Source organism: Delphinapterus leucas, chromosome 10 (assembly GCF_059928025.1).
Source record: "Delphinapterus leucas isolate spDelLeu-1000000601 "Yukka" chromosome 10, BTC_Dleu_Yukka2, whole genome shotgun sequence".
NCBI classification, from domain to species: domain Eukaryota; kingdom Metazoa; phylum Chordata; class Mammalia; order Artiodactyla; family Monodontidae; genus Delphinapterus; species Delphinapterus leucas.
Window position 1 is genome coordinate 20,358,514 of NC_143138.1, and position 23,531 is coordinate 20,382,044.

At 37.7% G+C, this 23,531-nt stretch overlaps 1 protein-coding gene across 4 annotated transcripts in view; it reads left to right on the forward strand.

Moving 5' to 3' along the window:
- Nucleotides 1-23,531, forward strand: part of CARMIL1 (capping protein regulator and myosin 1 linker 1) — a 319,604-nt gene that overhangs the window by 226,965 nt on the left and 69,108 nt on the right. For 3 of the 4 annotated variants that reach the window (XM_022562315.3, XM_089918431.1, XM_089918430.1), the window contains 3 exons: nucleotides 5,364-5,462; nucleotides 16,410-16,538; nucleotides 17,428-17,559. In XM_022562315.3, coding sequence (XP_022418023.1) covers nucleotides 5,364-5,462; nucleotides 16,410-16,538; nucleotides 17,428-17,559 — 360 coding nt within the window. The remainder of the gene's footprint in view (nucleotides 1-5,363; nucleotides 5,463-16,409; nucleotides 16,539-17,427; nucleotides 17,560-23,531) is intronic. The other variant, XM_089918429.1, reaches the window with a different exon arrangement.

Consider the following 23,531-nt stretch of genomic DNA (forward strand, 5'->3'; position numbering starts at 1 on the left):
ACTTGTTAGAAATGCAAATTCTTTGGCCTCAGAAACTGGGGTGGGACTTAGCCATCTGTGTTTTTCTGAGTTGTCCTGATGATTGTAACTTTTGAGAATCACTGCTCGAATCTAGATGATACTCGTGCTTTCCCCACTACTGTGCATATCTGTTGAGATTGAAATCAAGGGTCAGTTCATCCAGGAAGACTTCTTGGAGTCCCTTTTCCCTGCTAGGTAGGTGGTCTTCTCACAATTTCCTGTGGTTCTCTCTGTCACTGGCCTTGTGACATTGTTTTAAGTTACCTGCCTCTATTTTTTTTTTTTTTTTCTCCCAGCGACTGTGAGCTCTTTGAAGGCAGAGCCTATATTTTTCATCTTGTTTTATTCTCAGAAGCTAGTGCGGTACCTGGCATGCATGCTTGGATGTTCTTTAGACATTCAGTGAGTTAAAGGGAGTAAGGTTGGGAGTGGAGGGGAGAGGAAGCTGTGGTGTAGCAAAAGAAACCATCTAAGGTTTGGATTCAGAAGATCTGACTAAATCAGACTCTTCCCAGCATTGTAAGTTCAGTATGTATTTAATTTTTCTGAACTTTAGTTTCTCCATCTACATAAAAAATAAAGCTACACAATAACTGTATTTAGCTGACACTTAGCATATAGTTTATACTGGGTGCCTGACACTATTTTAAATGATTTACATAAATTAACATCTGTCATCTTTAAAATAAACCCATGAGGTAGGTTCTATTATATGCTCATTTTACAGATAAGAAAACTGAAGGGCAGAGTGCTTAAGTAATTTACCAAAGGTGTCCATGAGGATCAAATGAGGTGGTATATGTGAAAAGCAGTTTGTAGACGGTAAAGCGATATACAAATGTTCGATATCTTTATACTTTCCTGAAGGATATTAGTCAGCTTATAACAAAAGACATATTCTACAGAAACAAGGTTTCTGGTTTCAGATTAGACATGTAAAGAGTTTGGAAGTCATCATTCCCATCCTCACAACAAGAAAAAAAAAAGCTTAACAAACAGAAAATCAGTGACTTTTCTTAGGTCTGCCAGAGAATTGAGGTTACAAGGCAAACTGTCACCCTGGAAACGGGAGAGATGGTAATACAGAGAATCACAGAGAATCAAAGCTTACCGGGGCAGAAGCTAATGGAGCTGGTAACTCAGAGGAATGCTTAAACAGTAATTGATGAATTGCTGGAGGCTTAGTGTGGACTAGTTTAAGAGCTTTTAAAAAAAAAAAAAAAAAGCAGCTAAACACTCCTAGGTGCTTAGTCTTAGGGAGGCCCTGACCTTTGCATGGGTTTTAGTTACAAGAACCCAAGTTACCACAGTGAAGATTGGAGGAGGATAATTCACTGCTGTTTCTGGCAGGTGGAAGGGAAAAAGTAACCATTTTGAAATACACTCAGAGCATGCTGTTCTCCATAACAAAGGCCTACCCTCAAGAGAAACTATTCTACCAGAGCCTTATCTGACCTAGTAGAAGACAGTTAGACCGCTGCAGCCCCTTCCAGCCTTCCTGTTTCACATAAGGGAGGGGAAAAAAAAAGGCCAAGAAACACTTCTGAAGGCCACAGTCCAGGGACTCAGGCCTGGTTTAAAAAAAAAAAAGCCTAAATTTAATCATATGATTATAGAATGCTTCCCCTCCGTATTATACTTCCATCACAAATCAATTATAATAACACTGAATTACAACTAAGCAAAGCTCTAAGGCACTTTATTTAAGGAGGCATTTCTAGGGAAACCCAAAACAGCAGGGGAGACATAAACAAGGTCAATAGAAGAAATTAACTGGCATATACAGTTACAGCAGACATTCAACACAACTCAGCTTCTAGCCAGATGAACATAAAAGCCTCACATTAAAAGAATGATTACCTCAGTTCCTATTACTAGCTACATCATATCTGGCTTTCAACAAAAAATTACAAGGCAAGCTAAAAGACAAGAAAAAACACAGTATGAAGAGACAAACATCAGAACTGGACTTAGATATGACACAGATTTTAGAATTATCAGACAGGTAATTTAAAATAACTGTGATCAAATATGTTAAGGGCTCTAATGGAAAAAGTAAAAAAAAAAAATGCAAGAACAGATAGGTAATAAAAACAGAGAGACAGGAACTCTAAGAAAAAAATCAAAAGGAAATGCTAGAGATCAGAAATGCTGTAACGAGCAAAAAAAATGCCTTTTATGAGCTCATCAGTAGACTGGACACAGCTGAGGAAAGAATCATTGACCTTGAAGATATGTCAGCAGAAACTTCCCGGACTGAAATGCAAAGAGGAGAAAAAGAATAGGGGGGAAAAAGAACAGGAGATCCCAGAACTATGGGACAATTACAAAACATTGAACATCCTGGTAATGGGAATACCAGAAGGAGAAGAAAGAGAAAAGAACAGAAGAAATGTCTGAAGTAATAATGACTGACAATTTTCCAAAATTAATGACAGACACCAAACCACAGATCCAGGGATCTCAGAGAACACCAAGCAGGATAAATACTGCCTCCCCCGCAAAAAAAAATGATGTGTAGGCATATCATGTTCAAACTGCAGAAAACCAAAGACAAAGAGAAAATCTTGAAGGAAGCCAGAGGAAAAATATACCTTACATATTGAGAAATAAGGGTAGGAATTACATCAGACTTTGAGTCACAAAGCATGCAAGCAAGAAGTAGAGTGAAATATTTATTTAAAGTGTTGAACAAAAACCCCAAAACCCCAGCAGCCTAGAATTCTGTATCTAGCAATATTTTCCTTCAAAAATAAAGAAGAAATACTTTCTAAGACAGCAGTGTTACAAGGGGTGAAAGGGAGAAATTGGTGATACTCCCTTATAATGTACCTGCACTATTTGTGAAACGGTATACAGTTGACCCATGGACAGCACGGGGCTTAATCTGAGTATACCTTACAGTTGGCCCTTCTTGTCTTCATCCATGGATTCAACCAACCATGGACCATGTATGCTGTAGTATTTACTACTGAAAAATATCCACTTATAAGCAGACCTGTGCAGTTCAAACCTGTTTGTTCAAGGGACAACTGCAGTGTTATTTGAAAGAGGAGTTGGATGAATTGTAAATGTATATTGCAGACACTAGGGAAACCACTAAAATATTTATAAAGAAGTATACTTAATATTCTAAGAAAGGAGAGAAAAGTTCAATCATATACAATACTTAAAACCAGAGAAGGCAGAAAAAGAGGGGAGGTTAAAAGAAGAAACAAAGAGCAAATGCAGAGTATGCAAATATATTAATTATAAAAGTTGTGTCTTTTTTAAATGAAAATTGGTGACTTTAAAGCTCATGTTTATTGTTTTTTTCCCCTATAGTATTTAACTATGCTCTTATATATTCAAGTTTTCATTTTAACGGAACTGTCCTCTGGAAGAATTATGGCTCTTTAATTTTACTCTACTGAAAAACAATATTGTGATTCTATACTCAGTCTTTATTTTTTTTTAATATAAGTTTCTTTTATTAAAACAATTTTTTTGCCTTCTGTGCTGCTGCTATTTTCAGCAATGAGACTGAAGATGTCTGACTGACTGTAGACTGTCTCCCAGGTCACTGCTGCCCAGGGGTACTGGCAAATGTGATAAATGACACTTTTGGCTCTTCCTCTTTCCTTTTGACCTGAGTCAGGCCCCTGTCCTGTCCTGGTTCTCTGTCTTGGTCTCTAATGGTGCACAGAAGGAAAGTTTACCTTGTAAACTTTCCAGATGCAAATACTTTCAACAAATAACATTCGCCGTTATTAAAGACACTTAAGCATTATTTTTCTTCCTTCCCCTTGCACTAGCTTTTAGAAATGAGCAATGAATTTTATTTTATTTTTCTAAAATATTCCCTCCAGGCTCAGTCTGTGAAGCACTGTTGGTGCACCTGGGGAAGGCCTGGAAGCGCATGGGCCAGCTTTGGGTGCACTGCCTGTGTGTGAGCTGAGCCTCCTGAATAAACAAGCTGCTCTCAGAACTGGCCCATGGCCATGGCTTAATGAGGCCAAATGTAGAAGAATAAAACAAAATCACCCAAAGCTGGGTGGCAGTGTGTGCCTGTCATATTTTAGGCAGAATCTTTTTTTAGCAAAGACATTCTACCTTGATGGTAATGTCACCTTGGAAAGAGATGACTTCTTGGGAAGCAGCAAGAGAAAATTAATGTAATATAATGTCATGGTATTAATGTGTCACTTTAATGATGCTTCATTTCAGGGATCTTTTTTTATAATACCTTCATTTATGTTTAGTAGAATGGTACATTTTGTTCTGCTTTATGGTTTCCAAGGATGATAATAATTATAGCCTATATTTTAATTATTCCTAATTGGCATTAAGTAGTAGTCATTTTAGCATATGCAAAATGAAAATGAAAATGTAATAATCCTGAAAGCCTCACAGTTACTAGAAATTCTTAACCAGGGAACTGTAGTGACAAATTAGAAGCCAAATGGTTAAGTTGCATTATGAAAACAAATAAAAACAACAACTGAAAAAAAATAGATGGCATACTTAATCATCTCAATCATTCTTTAAAAAAACACATTAATAGGTATTCATTATAATCAGTAGTTTACATTTTTCAGTGTATTATATATATCCATTGTATATTGTTATTCTTCAGTACTTTATTTCAATCTAGTTATCATTTGTATGTTTGAATTTTTCATAAAACATTGTCTATGTATAAAAATATAGATTGTCAAGCAACTTCAAGATTTCTCATTTTCTGTAGAAATCCATTTTCTTATTTTTGGTAATTTTGCTAAAAGCATTCCTGTTTTTGAGAAAACATGTAAACCTGGTGGATTAAGGAAATTGGTATATGGTTTTGAGTTGTACCAGCCTGTAACCTTCCAATTTTGTACCTATTTTCTCCTTTTTTCCCTTAAAATAAAGAATTTTCTGAGTGCTGGTGGATAAGGCCAAGGGGTTCAGAAAGGACCATCCATACACTGTAGGGGTATTTATTTAGCTTCTGAACTGTTTAGTGGTTAAAAATTTGTGAGAGAGAAAGATTGCGATCGTGTGCAGGAAAAGTGATGAGAAGTCACTAAAAGGGGTCTCTAACCCTGCAGGCAATTAAACACTTGCTCATCTTTGTCAACTACTGAGTCACATAAAAATTACCCTGGTTACCTGGGAGTGAAATTTCTAACTAAAAACACCCATAATGCGTCACGACAATAGCCAGTTTCCCCATCTCATACGTTTTGTGGGGTCAAGGCCCTGGCAGGATGTGTGAATTAGTTGCTTGGGTCTTCAGTTTAGCAACTGGCTGTTGCACTTATGACTTTACTCTCTGCTGAGTCGAAATGTGTTCTTGAGAGAGACATGTGCTTAATTTCCAGATAGAAAACTATCTGCTCCGGAATCACGAGACTAGAAAATACCTTCAAGAGCAGGCCTACCGCCTACAGCAGGGCATCGTCACCAGCACCACGCAGCAGGTAAGAAGGTGCCAGTCTTCTCCCAGTGACAGTTCCTCCTCTTCCACATGCTGAACTGACCCTTTAAAGAGCCAGGGACCAAGGATTTTTATCGTTTGAATCATTCCCAATGGGGCAGTAAGAATGTGTTTCTGAAAATGACAACAAATGTTAAGTAGAGTTTAGGAATGCTAAATATGCATTTTTCATTGTTGATTTCTGCCTTTTAAGATTGTCAGTAAGGTGTATCTTAGATTTATATACAACTATTAGGAACCCTGGATTACAGATGATAAAAGTCTGAGGGTAATCAAATTTGCTACTTTGGAGACATCCTATTCTTTTTCTTCTACTCCCTCTCACTTCTATGAGTAGGAAACAAATTCCCAGATTCTTCTGAATAATTAAGAATTTGTTAAGAATTATTCTTCTGAATAATTAAGAATTTGTTGAATGTTAATTAACACAAGTGCTGAAGAGAAACTAAACTGTTTTTTACTTCATTCCTCTTCTCTCTACCCAACTTTAGAATAAAAAAAGTATGGAATGTTTTCCTCCAAAAATATTAACCAAAACCAAGGATCATAAGATATTTGAGGAAAACCTATAGGATGTCAAAGAAAGAAGAAGATAAACCAAAGAACTGAGCTCAGATAATTCAGAGTACAGCAGAGAACTTTAAAAAAATATTGTAATAAGTTCAGAAGGAATTGAGACAATATTATATCCATAAAATAGGAATGAGCTGCTATGAAAAAGAATAATCAGAGAATAAGAAACAATGCTTAACAGTTGAAAATATGAAAACTGTAATATAGAATTAAATTAACCAATAGGGCACAAATTAAGCTGTTTCTCTGGTAGAAAACAAGAGAAAATCTTAAAACATGCAGTAAAAAGACAGATAAAATATATGAGAGAAAAGTAAGTCAGAGTCATGAAGAGATTAAAAGTGACCAATAGCCTTCTCATAGGAACCTCGAAATTTAAAAAGAGACGTAACAGAAAAAGTTAAAAAAGAGAAAATAATAGAAAAGCATTTCATATGAATATTGGGGTTGACCCACTGAAATTGATATGGATGAATGGGTAAAGGCCCACACCTCATCAGAACACCGAAAATAAAGAAAAAACATCTTAAAGAGTTCCAGACAGAATAAACAGGCTATCTTACAAGGGAACTGGAACCAATTCTTAGCATCAATCTCAATTACTAGAAACAAATGAGGTTCAGAGGGGGATTTGTTTTGGACCAAGAATTCTATATCTAGTCATTTTATCAAACAGATGCAAGGGCAGACTAAAACTGTACTCAGACATGGACCCAGAAATTTTACCCCCAGTATTCCATATGAAAAAAGGCTTTTTGAGGAAATTCTCCAGCGTAACAAAGAAAAACAAGAAAGTATACAATACGAGGTATAAATAAGAAACTGAACCAGAAACGAAATCATAGAAGTTGTAAGAGCTGAAAGAAAGCTTTAAAAAGTTGCCACTTTGGGAAAATCTGCTTTGAGCTGCAGAATTAAAAGATACAGGATTACATTTCTTTCTCTGTGAATCCCATAATCATAATTCTATACCTGCATTTTAGTGGACTTAAAATTTTAATATCAACTTAGACAGGAAGGGAACACCCAATTATTGCTACACTAAAAAATTTACATTTTGGAAATTTTAATGTAAAAGTAATGAAACTAATTAAAATTAGGAGTTGAAGAGGGAGAAAGGTGAGTGGTAGTATAAGTATACTAAATTTTTACTTTTTCATGGAATAATCTATATTCTATAATTCATAAATAAAAAATACAGATGTAAATCTACTATTTAAAGTTAAAATGGAAGCCACCAAAAGAATTAAAACAGAGGGTTTTCAAAAATGTTTATTTCAGCAGATTGAGAGGAACTGACTGGTAGGGAAAGTTTTGTCATTTGAGACCATTTTGTATGGTTTGTTCTATTTTCTTACCTTGGGCAGATGTCATTTTAATTTTTTGTGGTGTCTTTGGTTTTGGTATCAGGGTAACACTCATCTCATAGAATGACTTTGGAAGTGTTTCTTCCTCTTCAGTTTTTTGGTATACTTTGAGAAGGATAAGTGTTAAGTTTTCTCTCAGTATTTGGTAGAATTCACCTGTGAAGCCATCTGGTCCTGGACTTCTGTTTGTTGGGAGTTTTTTTTTTTTATTACTGATTTCATTTCATTACTGCTAATTCATCTGTTCATATTTTTTATTTCTTACTGATTCAGTCATGGGAGATTGTATGTTTCTAGGAATTTATTCTAGATTGTTCATTTTATTGGTGTATATTTGTAGTAATCTCTTATTGTTTGTATTTCTGTAATGTCACTTGTAACTTCTCTTTCATTTCTGATTTATTTATTTGAGCCCTCTCTCTCTTTTTTCTTGATTAGTCTGGCTAAAGGTTTATCAGTTTTGTTGATATTTTCAAAGAGCCAGCTCTTAGCTTCATTAATCTTTTCTTTCTTTTTTTTTTTTTTAGTCTCTATTTCTTTTATTTCCACTCTGATCCTTAGGATTTCTTTCCTTCTACTAACTTTGGTTTTGTTTGTTCTCCTTTTTTGAGTTCCTTTAGGTGCAGAGTTACGTTATTTATTTGAGATTGTTCTTATTTCCCAGGATAGGCTTGTATTGCTATAAACATCCCTCTTAGAACTGCTTTTGCTGCGTCCCATAGATTTTGGATCATTGTGTTTCCGTTTTCATTTGTGTACAGGTGTTTTTTGATTTCCTCTTTGACTTCTTCAGTGATCCATTGGTTGTTTAGTTGCATATTGTTTAGCCTCCACATGTTTGTGGTTTTGCACTTTTTTTCTTGTAGTTGATTTCTAGTCTTATACTGATCAGAAAAGATGCTTGGTATGATTTCAATCTTCTTAAATATATTGAGAATTGTTTTGTGGCCCAGCATGTGGTCTATCCTGGAGCACGTTCCATGTGCTCTTGGAAAGAATATGTATTTTACTGCTTTGGGATGGAGTGTCATTTTAATTTTTTGTTGTTCCTTTTTCTTAGAGAATGAAGGAACGATGTCCATAATAAATGAGTTGTGTGTAATATTTAAGTAGGTAAAATTATATGGATGACTGCGTAGATATACATAGAGATTTGTGAAAGAGTGTTCACCAAAATGTTAATGATGGTTCTCTCAGGTGCTGTGATTAGGTGATTTTTATTCTCTTATACTTCACAGTATTGTTTGAATGCTTTACAGTAAGCATGTATTATTTATATAAGAAAAAGTAAAGTGATATGTGTTGAGAAAAAGATAAACAGTAATTATGAATATTAGTGAAGTAACAGGGAGTTTTGAGAAGGAAAACATTATTTTGACCTTACCAGTGCCTTAAAAAATCTAAATTTTTTTCCTGCAGCAGACCAATATTAGCCTTTAGTACTTTATGGTTTACTGTTATTTCCTGGTTTTAGTGTTTCACATTAAAAGCAATGAGAGTGCTAAAATCTTACATTGAACCTTTGCCTTGGGTTCCTTTATGAGCTACCATAATGCAGGCTTTTCTCAGTACAATATCCTTTAAACTTTTTTACTCATTTACAGGGGTTTTGCTCATCCAAAAAAATTACTGCCACAACCTTTAATGCTAATTCTTAAAAGTAGGTTTCGTCTTCTCAATCAAGAGGAAATTATACTCAGGAGGCATATACAGATGTTTCATTCTGCATGGGTGAATAAATCATTCTGAATTATTTGAGTCATTATGTAGTAGGTGTACTGCCACCTTTTTGCTTTAGGGATTTCTTAGGACATGATGATTAGCAGTTTTCAGACTTTAATTGTTTCAGTCACCTTAGGAGAGATTTATCTCCTTCTTATTGAAACTTCTTATTGAAGTTTCCAGAAATAGGAACACAGAAAGAATAGACCCTCTGTGACTACTTCTGCCAACTGCATAGCCAGTCATCATTCCCGGGTGACACTGAGGGATTAAAATATGTTTCAGTGAAACATTGACGTCTCATAATTGTTCACATATTTGTTTTTGTCTCTGGTCTTTGTTTAGGAAAGACCTTCACATGACAACACTCCACCTCTGACCTTCACATGACTCAACATTCCACCTCTGCTTTTGATCGCTTCTTTTCCATCTTATAAACCCTCTTAATCAAGAGTTAGCAAACTTCTTCTATAGAAAAACAAACAGTAAATAGGCTTTACAGCCTGTATGGTCTCTGTTGCAACTACTCAGCTGTGCTATTGTAGAGCAAAAGCAGCCATAGACAATATCTTCATGAATGAGTGTGGCTGTTCCAATAAAACTTTATTTACAAAGACAGGCCCAGAATTGATAACCTATGCTAAGCCTTCTCACCCTTAAAAGAAAAAACAAAACAATTTTATTGCCTAGACCTATTTACTTAGCACACTCTCTTTCCTTCCTTTCATGTGCAGATTTTTATACTTGCTTTCATGACTTCTTTGCTACCCACTCACTTTGCAACCTTTCAGAATGTGCCCTCTGTCCCAATCTGTCTGCCGAGATGGCTCTCAATGGACCTGGTCACCGAGTCAGAGGCCTTTTCTCCCTCTTCGTCTTTTGGTGAAAGGAGGCCGTCCATATGTGTAGTGGTCAGGAACTTGGGCTCTCAAGTCAGATGACCTGGATTTAAGTACAGGCTCTGCTATTCCCTCTCGGTGGGAACTGTTGTTAGTCATTTACTAACCTCTTTACGGCTTGATTTCATCTGTAAATATGGGGAAAATGACTCAGAAGGTGCTGTGACAATTCAGTGAGGTGATGCGTGCAAAGTACTTGGCTCCTCACTGGTAAACATTGTTTGTAGCTATATTTTTATTATCACGATTATTATCATTATTATAGACTGTTTCATCTTTCTTAAGTCGCACTTCTTGGTTCATCCGACAGTGTGCTGTTCTGAATATTTTTCTGCTGCTCTTTGTCTCCTTTCTACATAACTTTCTCTTTTTATCCTTCAAATGCAATCATTTTTCAGAGTTTTGTACTTAGTGCTATATGATCTGCTTCTGCCATTTTTAACTCTCTCATCTGTGGATGATGACTCCTGGATCTATCCTCTCAGTCCCTGTTTCTTTCCAGAAAATCCTTTTTTTCAACTGCTTCTTCAGCATCTTCATCCAGATGGCCCTCTGAGATAGCACGGTCACTAAGACCAAACTCATCCCTTGGAACAACCGATTTTGCCGTTTCTCTCAGTGACATCATCATTCACTGAGGACAGAGCTCCTGGAGTCATCTTGGATGCCTCGTTTGCTTTCTTCATCCAAGGTCACTATTCACTGCCCATTTACCTTCAAGGTGTCTTTTACAGCCATTCTTTTCTTTCTGTTTCTATTGCCTCTCCTCTTGTTAAGGCTTTTTATTAACTCCCTCCTATGTCTTCTTTTACAAGCACTGCAAAAACTAGTTTATTCATCTTCTATGTCTCCTTGTGCTTTTTTTTTTTTTTACATCTTTATTGGAATATAATTGCTCCACAATGGTGTGTCAGCCTCTGCTCTACAACAAAATGAATCAGATATACATATACATATGTTCCCATATCTCTTCCCACTTGCGTCTCCCTCCCTCCCACCCTGCCCATTCCACCCCTCTAGGTGGTCACAAAGCACCAAGCTGATCTCCCTGTGCTATGCGACTGCCTCCCACTAGCTATCCATTTCACGTTTGGTAGTGTACACATGTCCATGCCACTCTCTCACTTTGTCACAGCCTACCCTTCCCCCTCCCCACATCCCCAAGTCCATTCTCCAGTAGGTCTGTGTCTTTATTCCTTTCTTACCCCTAGGTTCTTCATGACATTTTTTTTTTCTTAAATTCCATATATATGTGTTAGCATACAGTATTTGCCTTTCTCTTTCTGACTTACTTCACTCTGTATGACAGACTCTAGGTCCATCCACCTCACTACAAATAGCTCAATTTCGTTTCTTTTTATGGCTGAGTAATATTCCATTGTATATATGTGCCACATCTTCTTTAGGTTGTTTCCATCTCCTGGCTATTGTAACTAGAGCTGCAGTGAACATTTTGGTACATGACTCTTTTTGAATTATGGTTTTCTCAGGGTATATGCCCAGTAGTGGGATTGCTGGGTCATATGGTAGTTCTATTTGTAGTTTTTTAAGGAACCTCCACACTGTTCTCCATAGTGGCTGAACCAATTCACATTCCCACCAACAGTGCAAGAGGGTTCCTTTTTCTCCACACCCTCTCCAGCATTTATTGTTTCTAGATTTTTTGATGATGGCCATTCTGAACGGTGTGAGATGATATCTCATTGTAGTTTTGATTTGCATTTCTCTAATGATTAATGATGTTGAGCATTCTTTCATGTGTTTGTTGGCAGTCTGTATATCTTCTTTTCTTCTTGTGCTTTTTACAGCCCTTTTCCTTTGTATCAGGGAAGCAGAGTCACTGTGAGTGTTACGGGGTAAGAAATTTTTAGATCTTCACAATTGTGGGAGAAGCTGGGGGAATAGATGCTCTATGCCTTGTACACAGTGTTTGAACTCCTTAGCCTGTGCCTGAGTCTTATACTGTCTTGCCTCAACTCAGCATTCCAATCTGATCTCCCACAATAAGGTACCTCTGTTCCTAATCAGGAAATAGGAATCACAGGTGTCTGGATATGCCATTGCTTATGTTCATTCTTTGCTTTTAAAATTCCCTTCTCTTTTCTCAGTTTGTAGAAATCTTTCAGGACCCAGTCTAAAAGCTACCTTCAGCATCAGCTACATGTGATCCCTCCCTTGACTGAAATCCTTTAGAACTTTCTGTCATTTATTTAGTCATTGAATAAACACTTATAAGGGTCTGTGATATGGCAGGCACTGTTATAGGAGATGGAGCTTTGGCAGTGAACAAAATGTACCTGTCTTTGTGGATATTACATTATGCAAACTTTATATCTTGTGTTATTGTTAATATGTCTTTCCACTTCTAGATTTTTACGTTGCTTGGTGGCCAAGGGTATATCTTACTCAGGACTGTATCTCATTCAGTGCAAGGTGTTGAGTATATTTCTTTTGAATTGAATAAAGAAATAGATGTGGAGGAAGATAAAATTTTCCACGAGTAAGCTATTTGCTGGGACTGAGAATGGTTGTAACAAGTTGCAAGCAACCAAAGATAGCATTTATTGCTAATGGTTCTAAGTTCTGCACTTGGGTTCTATAGCCCAGTATGTTTGGAAAAGCCTAAGTGGTCACCACCAAGTGACATGTGAGTTGCTGTGTGATTTAGTTGCCAAAGAAGCCAATTTGACTTACACCACATAAATGAAAGTATATTTTCTACGTTAGGAAAGGTGATAGCCCCGTTCAGCTTACTGATCCACTCTTCCTGTGTTACAATCTATTTTATTGGGGGGGGGCATGTTTTGTGACGGTCTTAGATGGAGGGAGAGTTCAGAGAAGTGACCTGGGGTGGACAGGGGGAGGTGGCAGTCAGGGACCACACAGTGGTGTCACAGTAGAATGGTAGAAGGAACTGGGAATGTCAATCCTGAAGAAGAAAAGATTAGAGAAGAAAAGATAGTTGTGTTCAAACATGGACAAGACTGTCACATGGAAGAGAGCTTGTGACTGTTCAGAGTGCTCTCAAGGGGGAAGACATGTGACCTGTAGAAGAACATGGGAAGACAGATGAGGGCTCAAAGAAGACCAAGTCCAAGTACATTTCCTTGGAAAAAAGTGAGCTTCTCAAACTATGGCAGTTAACAACTTTCCTGGGGTGCTTTAGAAAATGGAACACTAGGGCTTAGGGTAAAGTAGGGAGTTGAAAATCAAGAGCCCAAATGCAGTCATCTACCCTGAGGTCTTTCATGACCAAAGAGGTGACAGTCTTTCAGACTGCAGTTTCCTTTGTTTTTATTTGTGTATCTTAGGGACTTGAATATGAACTGAGAGTCAAAATCCTTGGTTTCCTGTTTTCAAAATCTCCAGTTGGTCCTCTGCGTAATCGTTCTGTGTCATCTTAAGTAGTTTCACTTTTCTGGGCCTTGAGGCCTTTAGTTGCAAAGCATCTGAATGTGATCTATTGGGCTGTGCTGAACCTTAGCAAGTGTGTGTACAGAAGAATCTTTGAGACTTGTGAGATTTAATGTCTTATTTGAATCGAAGAACGAAATTTTTATGTTTCTTTTGGATGTGATTTTAAAAGTTCTACTTAAAGACCATTTTGCTGAGTTCATTTAGACCCTCTCTCCTTGGTGTATGCTTAATGGCACACGCTCCAAGGGTCTGTGGCCTCTCATGATTATTCAAGATGATCAATTTTATGGTACCACATCCACGTGCCTCTCAAATTAGTCTTTTGTGGCCTCAGATGTATATCAGTTCCTTTCTTAGTATGGGGTTCATTTTGTTTCTTGAAATTAGGTATTCATTCTTGGTGAGATATGAATTATTGATGACCATTTTTGTTTCAGGAAGCACAGATCAATACAATAGTTGGAAGAGCTGGAATTTATATCAATTAAGATTAAAAAAAACATAGTTCTCTTCAGGACTCTGTGTAAATGCAGAAAATTAAGATGTGATCCCTGCCTACAAGCTTAGGTTTTCGTTAGGGAGATGATTATTATATGAGAAGCATTATTCATGTAACTTCTTTTTCCTACGAGAGTTGCACATAGCTCACTTACGTAGCCTCAGTACATTTTACACTCATAGGAGCTGTTCTTTTTTTTTTTTTTACTTTTATTTGCATTTATTTTTTGTGTCATTTATTACTAGGCCATAAGTTTTTGTTTCTTCAGTTTCTTCTGGGATATCTTTTTCATCTGTGCAACCTCCTCTTCTGGTTTAGGAACAATCTGTTCTTTTTCAGTGAAGATCATCTCAGTGTGGCAGAGAGAGCTCACGTATGGGTTCATCTGACCATGAGCTCTGTAAGTCCTGCACCCCATCCTGGGGGCTTTGTTCACCTGGATGTGCTCAATGACCAGAGAATTTACATCTAAGCCCTTAAGTTCAGCATTACTCTCTGCATTTTTGAGCATGTGCAGTAAATTCAGCACTCTTTTTTGGGCCACCAACCCTGCGTCCAGCCCCATTGTTTGGCCAGGGCACACCTACCAGCTCCACCATTGTAAGGGCAGAATGGCACACATTGCTTCTTTAAAGCGACATCCTTCAGATACTTGGTGGCTTTTTGGATCTGTGTACCCTTAATGGCCTGGGCAGTTTCACAAGTGTTCTTAAAGTGAACGCGAGGATTTGAACCTCTCGACTTGCATGATTTTGTGGGGTTTCCTGGGTCAGGTGAATAACGAACCATTTTTAGAGGTCATACATTAACATTAGCATCACTGACCCTTTGTCAAGAGACTAAGTGCTTTGAGTGGTGTTATTTTACTGGGTTGTCTTCATCATACACTAGAAAAGAAGATGGAGTAGACGTTACGAACCTGATTTTTTAAAAGAGAAAGGCAGGAGAATCGGTGATGCTGCAGCAGGTGGACGCGGGCTCTATAATCAGACCTTCAGTTGGCTGAGCAGTGTAGTAAAGTTTCTATTATGGTGGAATTTGTGGGGGAAGGAGGGCTCATTTTGGCTTCCTATAGCTGTTATACCAAATAATTCAAACTAAATAGAGAAGTGTGAATTTAAATAAAAAAGGTTGTTGCTGGATCGTCACCTCTGCCGAATGAATTATCAGGAAGGTTACGACTTGATATGTAGGGTCTCTGGGGAATAAATAATTTTTTTTTAAAGAATAGACAACCTGCAGCTCAGATCAACACATATATATGGAATCTAAAAAAGAAAAAAAAAATGGTACTGATGAACCTAGTGGCAGGGAAGGAATAAAGATGTAGACATGGGGAATAGACTTGAACACCTGGGGTGGAGGGGTGGGAAGCTGGGATGAAGTGAGAGAGTAGCATTGACATATATACACTACCAAGTGTAAAATGGATGGCTAGTGGGAAGCAGCCGCACAGCACAGGGAGATCAGCCTTGCGATGACCTACAGGGGTGGGATAGGGAGGGTGGGAGGGAGGCTCAAGAGGGAGGGGATATGGGGATATGTGTGTGCATGTGGCTGATTCGCTTTGTTGTACAACAGAAACTAACACAGTATTGTGAAGCAATTATACTCCAATAAAGATCTATTAAAAAAATATTGGAGAAACTTTTAAAACCACCCCGTAGTTGTCTTTTTGTTCAGACGTCTTAGCTTTGTTCACGTTTCTCTTTATACATACAAATAGAATAGAGCATAATCTTACCCTTCTGTACTAGTTTTTGTCCACAGTAGTGATCTGCCAGTACCCTGTGGGTTTTATGTTTAAATCCATGAAACATCTGAAAGTGATTCAGATGTAATTAACATGGGAGAAGGACCTTAATAGAATAGAAACTAGATGTTATTAACTTTATTATTGCCTATGTTAATATAATAAAACCTCAGCTTATGCTTGTTTTGGTAGAAAATTACCTGATATAATTGAACCAATTAAAAAATATTAATTTCCAGGGATGTTCTGATTTCCATAATATTGAGAGCAACTGGCTGTGGGCATCATTTTGTCATCAGCTACCTCAGAACTGTACATCTCCTTTTTCTGTTTCCTCAGTACCCAGCACTATGTCTGACACACAGAGGGTACTCAAGAAAAATTAATGAGGGAGAGTTACTATCAAGCGAAATGTCACTGAGTAGCTATGAGATTCTGAATCATCAAGAAGTGTTCACTTCTGTTCTACATGCTGCATGTCCTAAGGCAGGAGAGGGGACCAAAACCCCTTACATGTTTGTTTGGAATTACCGTTGCTAAAGGTTTCTTATAGAAATAGATAAATTAATAATTGGCTGTAAGCTGTCTTCTTGAAGATCCCAGTTAGGAGGAGTATTCATCCTTATTCGGTGTCTCCTTTCATCGGGACATTGGCTGTGCTCACTTGGGTGCTTTGCTCTCCTTGTTGTGTGTGGAGCAGATGATTGACAGAATATGTGTGAAAGTACAAGATCATCTCAACTCTTTACGAAACTGTGGGGGAGATGCTGTCCAGGAAGATCTAAAATCAGCAGAAAGGCTCATGCGTGATGCTAAGAACTCTAAAACGGTGAGTTTCACTTCCAGCTACATGAGTCCTGTGGAATAAAAAGACTTTAAACTTTTTAAACTAGTTTTAGAAACTAGTTCTAACTAAATTTACTTTTCTACCCCATTTCAAGGTTACTAACAAGTGGCAAGGTGAACTGAGTTAGTCTTTGCCTCCTTTCTGTACCCGTGCTAATTACCAATAATCAAAATACAGTTGTCCCTCAGAATCTGCGAGGGGATTGGTTCCAGGACCCCCTGCAGATACCAAACTCTGTGGATGCTCAAATCCCTTATATATAAAATGGTGTAGCACAGGTGGGCCTCCTTATCCGCGGGTTCTGCAGCCTCGGATACAGCCAGCCGGCTGTATAGAATTAAAAGCAGAGGGTCAGTGTGATTTACAAAGGGTATAATCAGGTTCTAGGTAACTGGGAGGTAGTTGTAGTTTCAGTGAGTAGCAACTCATTGCACATGATTCTACTGCCAAACTGATAGCACGAAACTCTCCTCTGTCACCTCTGAAAGGAAGCTTCTCTCAACTTAGATTGTGGTCCCCAAAGTGTGATTTCATAGAGAAAGGACTAACTGGGAGTCAGAAAACCTGGGATCTGGTCCAGGCTCTGCTATTAGAATCACACAGTCATTGAATTTTATAAGTAGGAGGAACCTCGTGGATTAGTCAAATACTCTCACCCCCGAGATGAAGACATTAAGGCACAAACAGGTAAGGTACTGTTCCTCTGGGTTTAAAGCTGGACCTCAGTTTTTTAATTGGTATAAAGGGCCTTTCATCAAGACGATCTTTGTTTATCTCTAGTATTTCTCAACCCTGTTTTATGAACTCTGCAGTGACTTTGGTGCTTATTTAAATATTTATTATGGAGAGGTTACTTTTATTTTTCTTACAGTTGTTACCAAATTTATACCACGTTGGTGGTGCATCTTGGGCGGGAGCCAGTGGCTTGTTATCCAGTCCAATTCAGGAGACCCTGGAATCAATGGCCGGAGAAGTTACGAGAGTTGTAGATGAACAACTCAAGGTTTGTGGTTTCTGTTATTTTGGAAAATGGAATCGTTATGACTTAACTATGTATGATAGCATTTCATACCATGCTATCCTATATTTTATAGGCGCGTGTGTGCGCGCACGTGTGCACGTGTAGTAAAAATTGAATACCGTGCCTTTCCCAGCTTCATCTGTAGTTTTTGGAATAACTTTTTGCATAATAAGGTCGAGTAAAACCTATCAAATTCAATTTTGTTTTTGATGGTAAATCTCTAACCGTATTTAACGTATGACAGGTTGCCACTGATAAGGGAAAGATTGATTTTTGCTTAGAGAAGTCTGCTTCATGAAAAAATATCTCCTGTTACTACATTCGGTTTAGAGAATGGGAGAGATGACGGAGCTGTGTGCTTACACAAGCTGCTGCGTATATGGAGAGTTTGCCACTAGGTAAAGAGCTGGTTGAAAGATTAAAGAGGGATTTAGAATGAAGTTACAAGGCACCCAAAGTAGCAGAGACTGGTCTATAGGCTCATAGGTTGAAAAAAAAAAAAAGTCTTTGAAATTTAAGCGACGAGAGTAACCTAAGACCAGCTTTTTCCTAAGGTAACTTCAAAAAACAGCTACAGCAGAAGACATTTCACTTTCCGAAAGTTTTCATCATTTTCAATCTGTTCAAGGATGCCTTAAAAAGACCTTGTCTAAATTTCTGTGTTTATTTGGTTCGTTTTCTTCTGAGAACACAATTGCTGTAGCTCAGAGGGATTTGATGAGCAACTCAGTCATAACTTTGCAACATGCTAATTATTCTGTTTGTAAATTTAATTAATGTGGGAGAGAACGTTGTGGATTATTTAGGCGTTTAAACCCTTTCTTCCTGTAGTACAATACAGAGAGACTCTTGTGTGTCATTTTTATTTTACTTAACTGTGGTTATTTTGAATACATTCTGAGCAAAGACAAAGGGGTAGGAAAAGGACTGGTTGGTTGATATAGAGTTCTGCTAGATCAGTTGTTACCTAACAGCACTTGTTTTATCCTCCATGAAGGATCAAATATGTAAAAAGGGTACTTTCTTACACATTTAAAATAAAGTCATCTTTGTTGCTTATTTACTTCTGACTGTAAAAAATGAAACTACTCTTTGTGAAACATTTAAACAGTAAAAATCACTTGAAATCCCGGAGACAGCATCATTCTTAATATTTTAGTGAATTTCCATACATTCTCTGTCTCCACACACAATTTTACGTATGTGATCATACTACATGTACTTTTTTATATTTGGTACAATATCGTGACTACAATTCTAGATCAGTGAGTACTCACCATCATTTTAGTGGCTACATGGTATTTCATTGTACAGATGTCCCAGTATACTGGAGAAGCTCAGTCCTCCTCTGTGTCTCTCCTTTACTTTCACACAGAACTCCTCACTTTTGACACTTCTGGTCACCAGATGTGAGGGGCTTCCCCCCCCGCCCGCCCCCCGAGCTGGGTGTCCTACTATTTAACTCAATTCAGACACTATCTACCTGGAGATAGCATTAGATCCCACAGTTTAAGGTCTCAGTCCCACAAGACTGCCCCCGCCCCACTTCAGATACCAACTGGAAGTCCAGTTTGTATCTGAGCTCCTGACCAATTGGCAGTAAATCCGAGGTTCTTATAACCCCTCCTCCAATTCAATTAACTAGCCAGAGTGGCTCCCAGAACTCGGGGAAACACTTATGTTTACCAGTTTATTAAAGGATATGATAAAAGATATAGATGAACAGCCAGATGGAAGAAATATACAGGTCAAGGTATGTGGGAAACGTTTCAGGGCTTCCATGCTCTCTTGGAGCACACCACTCTCCCGCACCTCCACGTGTTCACCAACCCTCTGAACCCATACTTTTGGGGTTTTGATGGAGGCTTCGTCATGTAGGCATGGCCAGTCATTAACTCCATTTTTAGCCCTCCTTAGGAGGGGGGTGTGGAGCTGAAAATTCCAAGCTTCTAATCATGGCTTGGTCTTTCCAGTGACCAGCCCTCATCCAGGAGCCATCCAAGAGCCCACCCAATAAAGCAAAAGACACCCCCACCACCCAGGAAATTACAAGGGTTTCAGGAGCCCTGTGTTAGGAACCAGGATCAAGGACCAAATATTAGAACAAAAGATGCTCCTAGTGTTCTTATCACTTAGGAAATTACAAGGGTTTCGGGAGCTCTATGCCAGGAACTGGGGGCAGAGACCAATATATATTTTCTATTATCTCACAGCCAGCATAATTTATTTTCTAATTTCTGATTAATCCTATTAGAGTCAATGCCTGTAGTTGATCCATTCCGAGGTCAAATGGTACACACATTTTATATGTTCGTATGTATTCACAAACTGTTTTCCAGTAGTGTACCCAGTTGCTTGTTTTGTCACACCCTCACCAATACTAAGCATTTTAACGTTTTAATATTTTTATATTTCAATATTTGTCAGTGTAACAGGTTAAAAAAATCTCATTTTGTCTTTTGGATTTCTTTAATAGCCAGTGATGCATCAAGTAATTTTATTATCCATTTGTATTTCTTCTTTTGTAAATTACATATTTGTATCTATTGCCTTTTTCCTTTAAAGTTTTTGTAAGCATTCCTTATATACTAAGAATGGACTGTCATTTAAATCAGCACGAAATGTTGCAATTGGAACTTTCCTGTCAGCTTCCTATGGGCACTTGTTTCAACTGGTCTAAACCACAAGTTATCCCTTGAAATTTTGGTCCATTTCCTCCCCAGCACACCAGATGGTTGGAATTGACTCTTGCCAGTCATTCTTGGAAGGGAGTAGAAGGCAGAGGTCTAAAGTAAAAGGCATTTGAGTTTTTAAAAGCCTGAAATAATAACAATATATTTAGGACCAAAAATATTTTTCTGTAAATAGACATTCCCCAGATTTTTTGAGGCTGACCTTTCTGGCCACTTGTCAGTGTCACCAGTGTTCTCCGTTCATTACAGCTTCCTTATTTGCGAGTGTCATCACCTGCTTTTCTCATTCTATCTCTGAGGTCCCAGGCTCCCAAATGCCCTGATTTTTTCTCTTCCCCACTCCCTTGTTTTCTTTACTCTCAATCCTTTTGAGTTGCAAGTTCTCTTCCCTTCAGGGACCTCTGGCATGAATCAAAGCAAATCCTCAACCACAACTTCTTAATTAAATGTTACTTATTAATTTCCCTTTCACTGAGTTCACAGTTTTTGATACTTTCAACAGACTATAGACAGTTACTTCCTTTCTTTTTCCTTCGGGTTGACCTGACAAGTGGACATCATTTTATGATTAAAAAAAAAATCCCATTTATCTATTTATATAGCTTTCCAGCACCTTGATTTTCTTAAAATTATGTAGGAAAAGAATGTATTTTTACTACAATCAATATTCAGTTTCTTAAATTAAACAACTGTGTCCTTATTTATTTCACTAGTAGTATTATATTTTGTTTGGTTAAAAAAGAGTCCTTTCTCTATTTCTGAAATTCTCTAAGATTAACATGTTATGCTAGCAAAAGCTAAAGTGAATGTACTTTTTTGTAAAAAAATATGTTTTTATTGTAGTGAATTAAAAATAATGGGACTAGCAAGCCTGGATTTGTGACCTGGGTTTGCTACTAGCTGTTTGCTCCAAGCAAGTCACCTAATTTGTTGGGACTCAGCCTCCTTGTGCAGGATTGTCTTGGTCTCGAGATAATTAGGGAGATTTTATCCTTAATATTTACTCATCCTGTATCATGGCCAGCAGTACACATTTTGAATTCTGGATAAGAATAAGTTCAAATAGCTCTTTGAGTCATCTTTCAAAAAAATACTAGTTCAGAAAAGCCAAAGAAATGGCCGGAAGAGCCAGCCTTGTTAGCAAACTTCCTGGAGGAGAAGAAAGCAGTAAGTGTGGAGAAAGTCCTTCTTCGAAACGAAGTGATATTTTCTCTGGACTGGCCTGTTTTAGGTGTTTTTAAATGACACCTCACCTCCTGTTTTCCTTGTTTTTCATCCTAACATTTATTCCTGGGGTAATCGTAGCTGAATAAGTGGGATTTGAATGTTTTAACATAAGGGAACTTTCATTTTCCCCTTCTGGGCTTAAATTTTAGAATGCTTGTTTTGGCCTTGAAAATGCTTCATTTCCCTCAGGGCTTCAACTGTGAAATACCAGGGCTTCACTGGTAAATATCAGGTTTACCAAGGAAATGAGGCCTGAGGGGTGTAGGTGGCATTTTGGCAAGTACTAACTCAGTTTGCTGGGAGAGTTCTCTGAGTTTTCTTATTTTCCTACATTTTATATAATATTTTCCAAAGCAAAAGAAAGAGAAATTTCAGAGTACTTCAGTGTGGAAGTTGTATTTGCTTGTAATGAATTACAGCTAGTCATTTGTTCACTGCAAGAATATGTGAGCATAGCTGCCATGTTAAGGATATTAACTCAATTTATTTTACAAATATTGTACAAGGTTTAAGTACCATTAGTTATTTTTACAGTTAAGAAATATAGATTCTCCTAACTATCATTTGGAAGATACATGCAAAATGAAATCTGATTATCACATTTCAAATACAGGGCCTGCTCATTCAAGTTGTCTCAAGGTAGTACATATAGACTCACAAAATGGAGAATATGTAAGAAAAGTTAAGAAACATGGATAGAGTGAGAAAATTTAACATAAGCCAAATTAGATTTCCGGAAGGAAAGAGAAGATAAATAGGAGAAGGTAACAATTGAGGGGATGGTGGCTGAGAATTTCAGGGATTGATGAAAGGCTACAATCTTCAGATTCAGGAAGTCCAGCGAAACCCAGACAGGAAAGATAGAAGCAAATCCATGTCTCGAATCGTAATGAAAAGTGGAAAACACTGAAGACAAAGAGAAGATCTTAAAAGGAGCCAGAGGGAAGGAAAAGCCATATTACTTTAAAAAGATCAAAATTAAGACGGACAGGACAGCTCATTTCTTGACAGGAAGCTAAAAAGACAATGACATAATATCTTCATGCTTCTGAGAGAACAAATCAAGAATTATATACTCAATAAACCTACTATTAAGAATGAGGATGAAATGAAAACATTTCATCCAAACAAAATCCAAGATAGTTTACTGCCAGTAGACCACACTAAATAAACGTCTAAAGGATATGCTTTAGGACAAAGGAAACATTATCAAAGAAAGAGGGTCTGAGCTGCAGGAAAGAATAGTGAGCAGGGAAAATGCCCAATGTGAAACATCATATGAGACAACAACAGGGATGTCTAATTTTTGCTGTCAAGTTAAGGATAAATGCAAGTAAAATACTAGAAGTGAGCATCTAAGTCAGTTAGGAGTGAGTAAAAGAAGTCTAACATCCTAGTTTTATCCTGGAAAAAACTTAAGGGATCAACATTAGATCTGGGTTGTCCATCGTCTTGTCCGTTAGCCACATATGGTCATTTAAATGCAAATTAATTAAACTTCAATAAAATTTAAAATTCAGTTTCTCAGTTGCACTAGCCACATTTAAAGGGCTCAATAGCCACCTGTGGCTAGTGGCTCCCATATTGCACAGCACAGGTATTCCCATCATCTCAGAAAGTTCTATTGGACAGTGCTGCTTTAGACATGAAGTAAAGTATGCAGGTTAAAATTTCTGGTGTAACCACCAAAACAGAGGCAGTGCACCAGGGGTCATACTGCATACCAAGAAGAGCATTAGGAAATGTTTGGGGTTATTTTGGGTTGGCATGGGCAGGTGATAATGATCCTAAACATCCTGTAATACAAGGTTCAGTTCCACACCAGAAGGAATGCTCTCACTCAAAATCTAGTGATGCAGTAGAAAAGGAATCACTAGGACTTCCCTGGCGGTCCAGTGGTTAAGACTCCGCGCTTCCACTGCAGGGGGCATGGGTTCGATCCCTGGTCAGGGAACTAAGATCCCGCATGCTGCACAGCGTGGCCAAAAAAGAAAAAGGCATTACTGGAGATAAAATAGATCAGTGAATAATGAC